The sequence below is a fragment of the Hyperolius riggenbachi genome, chromosome 2 (genome assembly GCF_040937935.1).
Source record: "Hyperolius riggenbachi isolate aHypRig1 chromosome 2, aHypRig1.pri, whole genome shotgun sequence".
NCBI classification, from domain to species: Eukaryota; Metazoa; Chordata; class Amphibia; order Anura; family Hyperoliidae; genus Hyperolius; species Hyperolius riggenbachi.
Window position 1 is genome coordinate 339,980,517 of NC_090647.1, and position 14,795 is coordinate 339,995,311.

Consider the following 14,795-nt stretch of genomic DNA (forward strand, 5'->3'; position numbering starts at 1 on the left):
GAATATATTCTACATAACAAGCATAAAAACACAAGCCCGAACTAGGGCTTTAAATACTGTATATGTACTTACCTTCAGTTTTAATTTTCAGCGCTGTCCTTACAAGTGAAAATAAAGTAGCATTAAATGTGACTGTTCCATCACTATTTAATGGCATGTTCATGCTGACCAGTCTCTGCAAAGGAACCAAAACAGATGCATTAAACCTTTGCTTTTCTGTGTGGCCAGTCCTCAATGGTGAGCAGCTCTGAGCAAGAAACACTCATCAGGTGACAGAAGTGGTCAGTACATCATGGCATGTGAAATAGTTTCAACCTCAACACCTTCTTGAGTGGAAAGTAGGGATGATCAATGAGATGTAAATGATGTCTCATTGTATTCAAATTTCATGTAAATTATATCCAGCTTGAAACGGTTTTAAGTTGATGGCCTATAAGCAGCTGCCGGCAGCACCACAAAGATTGTTTTTGCAGGACACTATGAATGTTGCCACAAAGATGGCTGCAGTGGCCTTCAGGGGGAAATATGTGAAACAGGCAGAAATGTAACCTAGGTGATCAGAGTATCAACAACAGCATAATTCACACGAGGCTAAATTCTTTATGATCAGCCCTTGCTAATGCTTTATCAGTCTCAGGTGTGCAAAAAGCAGGACATGGCAACCTGCAATCCCTTCTTGCCAGCCCCAAATTTACATCACAGGAGCCCATAGGCACAGATGTTCTGACACCTTAGATTTTACCCTCCATGAACCTACAAACCCCCACCGAACCACATTGCAAGTGTGCTGGTTGGCTCAGCTGTCACTTCTTCTATACTTCTCTTGCCCATCCTAGGTATCTACAGGTGTCCCTTAGCATTCAGTAGCAAAAAGGACCCTAAGTATTAAGTAGCTAGTGGTGCCACCGACTGAAGTAAGATCTCGTCAGTGGAATGCAGAGAGCTGGATGAGTAACCTCTCATTTACACTTTGCTTAGGACTCTGCATAGGAAAGGAGGAAGGGAGGCACTAGGGGAGCAGAGTGAGCCGCCTTTCCATCATCAGGCGCTGTAGGCAGGTGCCCACAGTGCCTTATGGTAAATCTGGCCCTGCTAGACCCGGATTTACATCACAGAAGCCTATAGGCAGAGATGTCCTGGCAACTTAGATTTTGCCCTCCATGAACCTACAAACCCCCGCTGCACCGTACTGCAAGTGTGCTGGCTGGCCCAGCTGTCACTGTAGCTACAGGTGTCCCTTAGCACTGGGTAGTCAGAAGTACCCTAAGTATTACAGTAAGTAGCGAGAGGTGTCCCGACTGAAGTAAGATCTTGTCAGTGGAATGCCAAGAGATGAATGAGTAACCTCTCATTTATGCTCTGCTCAGGACTTGGTACTAAGGGAGGGGAGTGAGCCACCTTCTATCACCAGGTGCCTTTTGGTGCCTTATGGTAAATCTGGCCCTGCCTCCTGCGACTGCAAAGAAATCAAATTTGAACTTTCAATTTCAGAAAATCAGTTGATTGCAAACGGAATAGAAGATGTAATTTTCAGTAACAATGATTTTCAAAGTGGCTGATATTTGTTATATCTTTTCAAAATGAAAATGAAGCAACATGTTAAAATGTACAGTATCAGGATGTAAGACATGACAGAGACAGATGCTGCACACCTCACCTTGCATGCGATCCTGTGTGGGCAGAATTTCCCAAATCCTAAAGGTGGGTTAATTCTTCTTAGAAGAGTGACAACATCTAAATGTTTGATTCTTCCTCTGTGTAACAAAACACACATCAGTGTTTTAGATTAAATAATCCAAACTTGCAGTTATGGCCAAGTCACTTTGTACTGTAAAATAAGATATATAAACACACCATCTGCAGCGATAGTTTATTTTACATAAAATGTATACTGGATGGACTTTGATGGACGTTTGTGAGAACCCTAAAGATGGCCACACACCATACAATTTTTCACTTTTCTTTTTAATTCTAGAATTATAATATTTTTTTCTGATTGATTGTTTTATACATAAAGAGATTGACAGTCTGCCATGCACCATTACATTTTCATAATAAATAATCAGAAAAAAACAATATGTACAGTGGTGTGAAAAACTATTTGCCCCCTTCCTGATTTCTTATTCTTTTGCATGTTTGTCACACTTAAATGTTTGTGCTCATCAAAAACCATTAACTATTAGTCAAAGATAACATAATTGAACACAAAATGCAGTTTTAAATGATGGTTTTTAATATTTAGTAAGGAAAAAACTACAAATCTACATGGCCCTGTGTGAAAAAGTGATTGCCCCCCTTGTTAAAAAATAATTTAACTGTGGTTTATCACACCTGAGTTCAATTTCTGTAGTCACTCCCATGCCTGATTACTGCCACACCTGTTTCAATCAAGAAAGCACTTAAATAGGAGCGGACACACAGAAGTAGACCAAAAGCACCTCAAAAGCTAGACATCATGCCAAGATCCAAAGAAATTCAGGAACAAATGAGAACAAAAGTACTGTCATTGAGATCTATCAGTCTGGTAAAGGTTATAAAACCATTTCTAAAGGGTTGGGACTCCAGCGAACCACAGTGAGAGCCATTATCCACAAATGGCAAAAACATGGAACAGTGATGAACCTTCCCAGGAGTTGCCGGCTGACCAATATTACCCCAAGAGCGCAGAGAAAACTCATCCGAGAGGCCACAAAAGACTCCAGGACAACATCTAAAGAACTGCAGGCCTCACTTGCCTCAATTAAGGTCAGTGTTCACGACTCCACCATAAGAAAGAGACTGGGCAAAAACAGCCTGCATGGAAGATATCCAAGGCGCAAACCACTTTTAAGCAAAAAGAACATTAAGGCTCATCTCAATTTTGCTAAAAAAACATCTCAATGATTGCCAAGACTTTTGGGAAAATACCTTGTGGACTGACGAGACAAAAGTTGAACTTTTTGGAAGATGCGTGTCCCGTTACATCTGGCATAGAAGTAACACAGCATTTCAGCAAAAGAACATCATACCAAGAGTAAAATATGGTGGTGGTAGTGTGATGGTCTGGGGTTGTTTTGCTGCTTCAGGACCTGGAAGGCTTGCTGTGATAGATGGAACCATGAATTCTACTGTCTACCAAAATATCCTGAAGGAGAATGTCCGGCCATCTGTTCGTCAACTCAAGCTGAAGCAATCTTGGGTGCTGCAGCAGGACAATGACCCAAAACAAACCAGCAAATCCACCTCTGAATGGCTGAAGAAAAACAAAATGAAGACTTTGGAGTGGCCTAGTCAAAGTCCTGACCTGAATCCTATTCAAATGTTGTGGCATGACCTTAAAAAGGTGGTTCATGCTAGAAAACCCTAAAATAAAGCTAAATTACAACAATTCTGCAAAGATGAGTGGGCCAAAATTCCTCCAGAGCGCTGTAAAAGACGTGTTGCAAGTTATCGTAAACGCGTGATTGTAGTTATTGCTGCTAAGGGTGGCCCAACCACTTATTAGGTTCAGGGGGCAATTTCTTTTGCACACAGCTCCATGTAGGTTTTGAGTTTTTTTTCTTGCTAAATAATAAAAACCATCATTTAAAACTGCATTTTGTGTTCAATTATGTTATCTTTGACTAATAGTTAATGGTTTTTGATGAGCACAAACATTTAAGTGTGACAAACATGCAAAAGAATAAGAAATCAGGAAGGGGGCAAATAGTTTTTCACACCACTGTATATTGAAAAAAAGGGGGAACTTCAATCAGATTTCTTGAACTTATACAAAAAAAGCGTTCAACTTTTCTGTACAACTGATCATATTTGTCAAATTGCTGTAAAATTTCGATAATTTTATCGTATCATTTGTGACCACCTTGGAGTTTTATGGAGTGTCAGTCTCTGCAATGTTAATGTGTACCAGAGATGACATGTGACATGATGAAATGGACATGTGCATATACAGTGGCAAGCATATAGACACTTATGCTGTGCTCCTTTTCTTTTTTCCCTGCCTGAAAGAGTTTATAATTAGCTAAGGAACTGACAGTTTTTCTACAGTTAGGATTTAGTTGGCTCACTGTTAACAAATTACAGCTATAAAACACTTTCCTAAGCAGATACCTGTGCTTTTTACTGTGAGAGGAAAATATAAAAAGGTCAATAGTTCATGTATTTTCACTCAGGGACTCTTGAGCCAATGGAATTGAGCAAAGACTATTATGGCTCGTACACACGGCTGACTGAAGCCAACGACGGTTCTGTCGGCATCTCCCGCTGGGCGGGATTTCAGCAGACAGTACAGCGTGTGTACAGTCTGTCGACGGTCTGATAAGGCTGTTTCTGAACGATCTGCCGGGTGGATTGTTCAGAAACAGCCTTATCAGTCCGCCGACAGACTGTACACACGCTGTACTGTCTGCTGAAAACCCGCCCAGCGGGAGGTGCCGACGGACCCATTGTTGGCTTCAGTCAGATGTGTGTACGAGCCTTTAAACATTAAATCTGCTTTGTAAAGGTTTATACATAAAATAAAACCTTCAGATATCTAAAAGAGTCACTTTTAAGAGTACAAGAACAGATCCAATTGCTTATCTCATTAGTTTATTTTCATCTTTGGTTCACTTTAAATACAATTTTAATGCACCAGGAAAGAGGGGCTTTTTGTCCACTGGTTTCTACTTAAAGTGTACCTGAGATGAGGGGAATAAGATGATTTTTATCAGATCTATTTTTATCATGTGTATCAGACTACACCCTGTAGTCTGTCAGCTCCCTCTGTGTTCCCCCATTCTGATGGATTGTGCCGCTGTCAGCTTTGGTAAATCAGTCTTGCTCAGTTGCAGACTACTGCGCATGCGGGGCACAGGCCACATACCTCCTTGATCGTACCCCTTGGCCGGGAGCACTTTGCACTGTGTATCTGCGTACACAGTTCATACAGATATGCATATACATATGCAGAACACTCATGGCCACACGAGCGTGATCAAAGAGGCACACGGCCTGAAACTGTGAATGCACAGTAGCTCCTGGATCGTTTCATTTGGCTGCAGCAGCACAAGGGATCGGACCAGTAGGACACTGAAGGAACCTACAGGCTACAAGGACTGGAAGAAGCCCCAAGTAAGTAATAAGCCTCTTGCACATTCATCTCAGGTTTACATTAAGGCCATGTTTTCCACTCAAAACATTATCCGTCCAGATAGACTGTGCTGCTCCTGCTGCCTGAGGCGCGTGCTCCCGCTGCCTGTCGTTAGCCCCCCCGATCAATGAATAAGAATATACTTCCCATTCATCGATATAAGACCCCTGCAGAAAAAACGGCGAACTCTTATCAGAGGCCGCGGCCTTTCTGAAAAAAAAAAGTTTCCTGTCCCCTTTCTAGTTCCTGGAAGCGTGATTGGTCGCTTTCAGGACTTTTCGACTGTCGCCATCTTGTGGCCCAATAGTAAACTACACCCACATACATTTTTTTATTAAATAATTACATTATATTACATTTAAAATTAGCTTCCCAAACCAAAAATTACCCAAATACATTTTTTAATAAAAAAAAAAAAAGCAGAATTATTTTATTCCCCACCATCCATTAGCAGTCTGGAGGGTGAATAGTAATTAAAACGGCCCGGACTTGTGCAGCAGTAGGATCAGCCATACACCGGCTGTATCCTGCACCCAAGTCTCCTGCGCCAGTTCCTCTCATACCCCTGATGACATGTCTGTCGAGCATCAGCAGAACTTTGTCGCCAAGGGATCGAGTACCGATCCCTGCTGGGCAATGGAGATCCCCCATGTGTACAGGGTTTTATGTTGCCTATAGATATGGATATATTGCCTATATGTTGCCTATAGATATGGATCCTACATTCCACTGATAGCAGGCTGATAAGTATCTACAGGAAGCCGAATGTCTGCAGACAAGGCCATAGGCATTGTAGCACAATATCAGCAGAAGCTGGGTCTGTTGGCTCAATTTTAGGACATGAACTTAGATTAGATATCAAAGATGTGTGGCATTCAGTGAGAAGGAAGTGCACTGGTGTGAGGGTTGCAGAGCGACCAATAGGACGCGTGCAAGCTCTTTGGAAAGAAGGGCGGGCGGCAGAATTATGGGTAAATAACTCCTTGTATCCCCACCACACACCTGCACCAATTAAACCTCATTCGAATCACGACTAATCAATCCGGTGAGCATCGCTGGTGACATTAACCCAATGCCTGACTGAAAGAATCCTTCCCTGTGGATCAGGCTTTCCTTTGTATGGATACCTGCAGTGACTCAATCAAATGGTACTAGCATGCAGATTTAGACTCAGGTGGGCGGAGGTAACAATGCACGGCGTGAGTGGCCACCTTGCCAATCCCTGCTGGGCGTACGGTGTGAAGTGGGTAGATTCTTTTTTTTTGCAGCTTCCAGGATGCGGGTGACAGGTGAGTGGTTAGGGAGGAACCCCTGTGATAGGGATGCCTGCATTGGGCGGTCCTGCTAGCGACGTAATCTACGCAATCTTACGTCCAACCGAAGCCTCCCACCAGAATGCCGCCTTGTTTATGCTTGTGCCTGCTGACCAGATAAAGGTAGGAAATTGCTAGAGCTGGGAGTTAGCAATTGTGTGTGTTGCAGTATAGAGGCAGTGGGGGTGAATTCCCTGATGATTTGAGTTACGGGACCCACCCGCACATCCCTCTAGGTATCGCATGGTGGGTTGGGGATCCCGGCCAGTGAGAAAGTCCGAAGCCCCCAGCTGTCGTGTGAACCAGTGTTTGTGGTTTTTATACAATGGCGCTGAGATGCCAGCCAAGCACATATCACTCAGCAATAGCGCATCAGCAGAGTGATGAAACCAAGGAGAGGCGGCAGCTTCCATAGACACACCCGAGCATCGGCTGGGCGTTGGTCAGACTGTATAAGTTACTACCCACACTAGATTGCTGAGTTATATTCGTCGCCTATAACTCATATTGAGGAGTGATCTGTCTCATATTGAGAGCTTATAATTATCATCTAAAGAGATGCATGGCCATTGTTTGCTGCCTGCAATGGTTTGCAATCTAAAGGAGGAACCTCATGGTCATAATATGGACTCTTTTACTGGTAGCAAAAATCCAGGTCAGTGACTTTGTAGTGAAGCCACAGGATAACCTTGACAGCAAGATACATTGCAAAGGATGATGAGGAAAAAATCTAAACCGGCTATTATATTTCTTTTCGTACACATTTACTTTAATCGTGTAAATTTGCTTGTTCTACGTACTTTGCTTCAGGGTCATACTCAGCCCAGATCCTTTTAAATTCATCTAGATGATGAGGACCCAGAATTGACCAGTCACGAGTTAGGTAGTCAAAGTTATCCATGATAACAGCAACAAAGAGATTGATAATCTGTAATACATAATAATGAATAAAATGCCATATTAATCATCAAGCCAAGATTATACTGTGGCAAAAGTACTTGCAGATGTTATGTAGAGCTTACCAAGAAAGCACATAGCATATAGAAACTGATGAAGTAGAAGTATGCAAAGCTTGTTCCACAGGTGTACTCCTCTCCAGGCACAAAGTCTGACTCTGGGTCACACAGCTTTCCATAAGAACAGGCCAACAGTATCTCCTGCCAGGCCTCTCCTGTCGCACATCTGAAAGAGAATGTCATATGGAGCAGTTACTTAATTTATCAAAAACAAGAGTTTGCCTTCTTAAAACAGGTGTTTGCGATAATTCAGGTTGGAGTGAGCATTTGAGATCTCCCATGATGCATCACTGCTGAATATGCAAATCAAGCCTTTGTTGTCCCTGTAAGCTAACCACACCCCCAGAACCGCTAAAAACGCAAATGCAATGATGTGTCAGCTTATTAATTGTACAGAGCATTATTGCATTTGGAGGTGTTGTTAGTTTACAGGGACAACAAATGATGATTTGCATATTCAATAGTGATGCAATGTGGGAGACATCAAATGCCACTACAACCTAATTTATCCAAATACCTTCCGTTTTAAGAAGGCAAACTTTTGTTTTATATTTGGTCCTTTATAGCCCCTTACACACTCCTAGGAGTTCTGGTTCACCATGAGCTTGCTGGGTAATCTATAATTCTTAATTTATGAAGTATATGTAGTCTATTTCATGGTGAATAGGTTAAAACGCTATGAAACTAAAGCGCTATGAAACGGCGGGGTAACTATCTTATTGATCTTGGGAATGTTAAAGGCAGTCCAAGACTAGATTTTAGGGTGAGAACATGTTAGAATCCCTTTTAAGTTTCTATTGCTGTCCCCCCACTGTGGTCCTTGATGGTCCCACTGACAGGAAATCAAGAAGAATCTACTCCAGGCCCGGCCCTAGACTTTTTGCCGCCTGAGGCAATCTTTAAAGAAATCGCTGCCCCCCAAGCCGTGGGTATGGGGGTCCGCCCGAGCTGGAGGGGATAGCAGGCAGGAAGGGGGTATTGGACCTAGCGGCGGGGAGGGGGGTCAGAACCCCCGTTCTCCGCTCCCCTCCAGCTTTAAAAAGTTACATTGCTGCAGCTATTGTAAGAGGCAACGGGCAGGGGATCACTCACCTCTTCCTCGTTCCAGCGTGCGTTCCACTGACGTCACTTCCTGCTACGCCGCCCACTCACAATACAGTGTACAATACGCTGGAACGAGGAATAGGTGAGTGATCCCCGCCCGTTTCCTCTTACAATAGCTACATCAACGTAACTTTTTAAAGCTGGAGGGGAGCGGAGGACGGGGGACCCAGGCGAGGGAGAGGGAGTCCGACCCCCCTCCCCGCCGCTAGGCCCAATACCTCCTTCCTGCCCGCTATCCCATCCAGCTCGGGCGGCCCCCCACACCCACGGACGGGCGGGTGCCGCACCCCCAGAAGTGCCGCCTGAGGCAAAAGTTTCACCCCGCCTCATGGGCGGGCCGGCCCTGATCTACTCATGTGGAACCAAGACCAATAAATGCCCAATGGAGGCTCCAAGATTCTCCACAGTGTACATCATGTTTTTTTTCCCATTTTTTGGACATTAAACTTACAGTGGTTTGCAAAAGTATTCGGCCCCCTTGAAGTTTTCCACATTTTGTCATATTACTGCCACAAACATAAATCAATTTTATTGGAATTCCACGTCCCAATACAAAGTGGTGTACACGTGAGAAGTGGAATGAAAATCATACATGATTCCAAACATTTTTTACAAATAAATAACTGCAAAATGGGGTGTGCATAATTATTCGGCCCCCTTTGATCTGAGTGCAGTCAGTTGCCCATAGACATTGCCTGATAAGTGCTAATGACTAAATAGAGTGCACCTGTGTGTAATCTAATGACAGTACAAATACAGCTGCTCTGTGAGGGCCTCAGAGGTTGTCTAAGAGAATATTGGGAGCAACAACACCGTGAAGTCCAAAGAACACACCAGACAGGTCAGGGATAAAGTTATTGAGAAATTTAAAGCAGGCTTAGGCTACAAAAAGATTTCCAAAGCCTTGAACATCCCACGGAGCACTGTTCAAGCGATCATACAGAAATGAAAGGATTATGGCACAGCTGTAAACCTACCAGAAATGCAGTCAAGAGGCCCATGGTGACTCTGGACGAGCTGCAGAGATCTACAGCACAGGTGGGGGAATCTGTCCATAGGACAACTATTAGTCGTGCACTGCACAAAGTTGGCCTTTATGGAAGAGCGGCAAGAAGAAAGCCATTGTTAACAGAAAAGCATAAGAAGTCCCATTTGCAGTTTGCCACAAGCCATGTGGGGGACACAGCAAACATGTGGAAGAAGGTGCTCTGGTCAGATGAGACCAAAATGGAACTTTTTGGCCAAAATGCAAAAGGCTATGTGTGGCGGAAAACTAACACTGCACATCACTCTGAACACACCATCCCCACTGTCAAATATGGTGGTGGCAGCATCATGCTCTGGGGGTGCTTCTCTTCAGCAGGGACAGGGAAGCTGGTCAGAGTTGATGGGAAGATGGATGAAGCCAAATACAGGGCAATCTTGGAAGAAAACCTCTTGGAGACTGCAAAAGACTTTTGCAAACCACTGTATTTGACTGTAAACTCTATTTACTGTGTATAATGGTATTGCATTTTTGACAAGATGGTCAAAAAAGGTTCTTAAAGAGGATGTCCAGTGAAAATAATGTAATAAAAATTGCTTCTTTTTTACAATAATTCTGTATAAATGATTTAGTCAGTGTTTGTCCATTGTAAAATATTTCCTCTCCCTGATTTACATTCTGACATTTATCAGATGGTGACATTTTAACTGCTGGCAGGTGATGTCAGATGAAGGAGATGCTGCTTGCTTTTTTGGCAGTTGGAAACAGCTGTAAACAGCTGTTATTTCCCACAATGCAACAAGGCTCCCGCAGTGTGATGTCAGAACCATGGTCCTGACATTACACTGTGGGAGGGGTTTCACCACAATATCAGCCATACAGAGCCCCCTGATGATCTGCTTGAGAAAAGGAAAAGATTTCTCATGGGAAAGGGGGTATCGGCGAATAAACTGATTCTGATTGGGATAAAGTTAAATTCTTGGTTATGGTTTCACTTTAAATTGAGTGAGCATTGCTTACTCATTTTGCATAACTGTTTGACCTTATGGTTTTGATTTACATCATTGCCGAAGATAAATAATGTTAACATTACCTAAAAAGTAATAACACAGCCTGGGGGAACGTCTGGAAATTGTTGTTGCGATTTATGTGTGTGCCGTCAACCATGGCAATTTTACCGAAGACCTAGTAAAAAGCAGCAAAATATCATATCACATACTATAATACAAAAATAAAAATACTCACATACACACACAAAAGACTAATATACATTAAAACAGTTAACTGATTTGTTTGCTATTTCTGTGTTCTCTGGTAGTAAAATGTTTGGTTTTTTTGCTTATTGATGACGAAACTTACAAATTCCTTCTAATAGAATAAATGGTGGTGGCTCATTTATAGCAGAGTGGAATATTTCTGTATTTTTAATTATTTCCTTTAATGTGCTGCATTGAAAGCAGCATATCATATTCATTTTAATGGTGTGAAAAAGATAAAGATGGGAAGAGCTCTTTCTAAAATAATAATAAACAACCAGTATTTCTAGTAGTATCTGGAGGAAGTCTCTCCCTTTGAAGCTTTCCTATTGGTCCATTTAAGTGGACCTGAACTGTTGCACAGGACCGATGGAAAACACATAGAGATGCACCCTGTATGTATTTAGAGAGTTTAGTCTAATTCCCCCTTATCTGTGACAAAGCAATAGTTGTAATTTGAGCTCTCTTATGTGTCACCTGACTGCCATGGCAGAGACTTAATTGGTAAAGACAGGATGTTAACAATATGTCTGCTTCCATGAAATGAGGAAGTAGACAAACTGCAGATTTATTGCAGGATTTCCCTGTTCACAGTGGTCAGTTGCGTTGCAGAATAATTCTGCATGTCAACTCACTGCCCATACACTTCTATGGGCCTGTTCACAATAACGGATTGCGTTATTCTAACTCGCTGCATGCAGGCTTTGTATTTAAGTCTTTGTGTTTAAAGGTTATTATGCTGTTGCTTATCTTTTATAGTATAGAGGAAGTTCTGAGTTCAGGTCTGCTGTAATTTGATGGATAATGAAGCACTAACCAATAGGAAAACAACATTTAGATTCTTACTAAATCCTTACCTGCATTCCAATGACTGCATAGATGAAAAAGAGCATTACAATGAGAAGGGCTACATACGGAAGTGCCTGAGGTAAGATAAAAACAAATGGAATATTACTGAAACTAAAGCTGACAATAGATAGAACACCCCAGCCCCAATAGTAATATTAAGTAGATTTTGGGCTCCTTATCATTCCTCAAGTAATAGTATTAGGTAGCCTTTGCCCCCTCTCACCCCCTTTCATAGTATTAAGTAGTTTTAGTGCCACTTCACCTCACCCTTCCACTAAATAGTAGGAATATCGGCCTTTTTGCTCTCCACTTCCCTCAAAACTAAGTTAGCTTGTATCAACCTTCTATCCCATCCAGAGTGTGCAGCAGCAGAGTACGGTATGTCATCTGTCCTGCCACTGCACTGCTTCCTCCTCTGATCCACACCTCTGTCTTGTCTCTCCCCTGTCTTATGTGTGTCCAATTCCCATCCGTGTGTAAGCACAAGGCCTACCTTAACTACAGGCCCCATAGCAGCTGCTATGGGGATCCCACTGATGAAAATCTGGAGAGAGTAAATGGATTTAGATATGAATCTGATTTAGAACAACATGTTGGTTTATCTCTGATTATAAAAAGTCTTTGGAAGTAAATTGTATGTTTGCTTTTTCTGCTAAGAAAATTAAATTTGTTCACTAGACTGTCCAGTTTCTAAAAAAATGATGACATATTTAGGCACCATCCCTAAAAATGAATAGGCTTTATAGGTTTTATTTAAAATTCATAATCTCATTACACTAAAGACAAGACAAATACTGACACATTTGTTCCTGGCAGACTCAAAGTACTTGAGCTACAGCCACAAGGGCGCACTCAGTAGGCAGTATCAGTGTAAGGGACTCTACCCCAAGGATTCCTTACTGAATTGGTGCTGGCTTACTGAACAGGAAGAGCCGAGGTTTGAACTCAGGTCTCAAGCAGAACCTAGGTCCCAGCCAGAGCCCTTAACCAGCGCACTATACAGCCACCAATCCAACACAGCCTCACAAGTGAAATGATCTGAAATATTTTAGGATTTTATGTAATAATATTTTAATGGAGTCGGTTTTATTACCTGGAAGGATTTTATAAAGGTCCAGAGCAGAGTTCTGACTCCTTCCCCTCGACTCAATAATTTCACCAAACGCAAGACACGGAACAAGCGGAAGAATGTAATTGAAATACGTGCAGAGTCGTCATCAACAGGTGTAGCAGGCATGGCTGGGGTCTAGAATGGAAGAATTAAAAAGAACTGTCATTATAACTTCTGACTGCTTTGCTTATGGCCACACATTACCATACTTATGCTATGTGAATCATCGCTCTGTAAAGGCTGGTAAATCTACAGTCATTGTCATTCCAGGTATGGCATATAACCAGAATTGACTGCAATACACATGTGCTCCCATAATTTCACCCATATATAGAATTTTTTTTGTTACAGTTATAGAGACATCTTTTTGCTTTAAAGTGAACCTAAAGTCAGTAAAAAAAAACGAGATTAACTCACCTGGGGCTTCCCTCAGCCCCCTGCAGACGATCGGTGCCCTCGCAGCTCCGCTCCGATGTCCCAGGACCCGCCGGCGAGCACTTCCGGTTTGGCCGTCACCGGCCGACAGGCATGGGAACGCGAGTGATTGTTCGCGTTCCCAGCCTGTATATCGCCCCCTATGCTGCTATTGCGGCCAGGAGGTCGCAATAGCAGCATAGGGGGCGATATACAGGCTGGGAACGCAAACAATCACTCGCGTTCCCATGCCTGTCGGCCAGTGACGGCCAAACCGGAAGTGCTCGCCGGCGGGTCCTGGGACATCGGAGCGGAGCTGCGAGGGCACCGATCGTCTGCAGGGGGCTGAGGGAAGCCCCAGGTGAGTTAATCTCGTTTTTTTTTACTGACTTTAGGTTCACTTTAAAGGATACTTGAAGTGACATGTGACATGATGAGATAGACATGTGTTTGTGCAGTGCCTAGCGCACAAATAACTATGCTGTGTTCCTTTTTTTCTTTCTTTGCCTGAAAGAGTTAAATATCAGGTATGTAAGTGGCTGACTCAGTCCTGACTTAGACAGGAAGTGACTACAGTGTGTCCCTCACTGATAAGAAATTCCCATTTTTTTTACCTCTTTCTTGCTCTCAGAAGCCATTTTCTGCTAGGAAAGTGTTTTATAATTGGAATTTCTTATCAGTGAGGGTCACACTGTAGTCACTTCCTGTCTGAGTCAGGACTGAGTCAGCCACTTACATACCTGATATTTAACTCTTTCACATTTATTGCTTTAGAAAAGGACTTATATGGATAATGCAATCTCAAAAAGGCAAAAACTTTTTGAAAAAACTTTATTGACACATATAGAAAAAGAGGTATATCAAAAAATGGTATAAAAATACGGTTCTTCAATTTCATGCAATAAATCTTCATATAATCAATAAAACATCACTTGACCAAGTAGGCTTAATAAGTGGTTGTAGCTTTGCGGGTATTTTATCCCAAGATAGTAATTGTGGCTTTACGGGTATTTTATCTCAAGGCAACGACACATGTTTGTTTCGGGCTTTTATATAAATTTGTAAGTGCTCAACCAGAACAATCAAATGGAGTAAAAAACGAACTCCCACCTAGCAGCCTCCCGTAATTTGGTTTTTTGACTCCATTTGATTGTTCTGATTGAGCCACACAGAGCTGGGTATCACGGCCTGATGAAGGGCGCTTACAAATTTATATAAAAGCCCAAAACGAACATGTGTCTTGAGATAAAATACCCGTAAAGCCACAATTACTATCTTGGGATAAAATACCCGCAAAGCTACAACCACTTATTAAGCCTACTTGGTCAGGTGATGTTTTATTGATCATATGAAGATTTATTGCATGAAATTGAAGAACTGTATTTTTATTTTCGAAACGTTTTTGCCTTTTTGAGATTGCATTATCCATATAAGTCCTTTTCTAAAGCAATAAATGTGTCTTGGTGGGCAAGGTGGATTGCCCCTTAAGAGGACTGTGTTTTGATCCTTCACGTCATAAAGGATTGCACCCAAAGATATCTCTATAAATATTTAACTCTTTCAGGCAGAGATTATTGTTATTTGTGTGCTAGGCACTGTACATACACATGTCACTTCGGGTATCCTTTAAAGGACAT

The 14,795-nt window shown here is 42.3% G+C and overlaps 1 protein-coding gene across 2 annotated transcripts in view; it reads right to left on the bottom strand.

The window, feature by feature from the left end:
• The window catches only part of CACNA1S (calcium voltage-gated channel subunit alpha1 S), a 211,924-nt gene that overhangs the window by 15,342 nt on the left and 181,787 nt on the right, over positions 1 to 14,795 (bottom strand). For both annotated transcript variants that reach the window (XM_068269453.1, XM_068269454.1), the window contains 7 exons: positions 12,727 to 12,879; positions 11,642 to 11,707; positions 10,622 to 10,713; positions 7,446 to 7,605; positions 7,224 to 7,351; positions 1,658 to 1,754; positions 73 to 175 (listed from right to left, as the gene is read on the bottom strand). In XM_068269453.1, the coding sequence (XP_068125554.1) occupies positions 73 to 175; positions 1,658 to 1,754; positions 7,224 to 7,351; positions 7,446 to 7,605; positions 10,622 to 10,713; positions 11,642 to 11,707; positions 12,727 to 12,879 (799 nt within the window). The remainder of the gene's footprint in view (positions 1 to 72; positions 176 to 1,657; positions 1,755 to 7,223; positions 7,352 to 7,445; positions 7,606 to 10,621; positions 10,714 to 11,641; positions 11,708 to 12,726; positions 12,880 to 14,795) is intronic.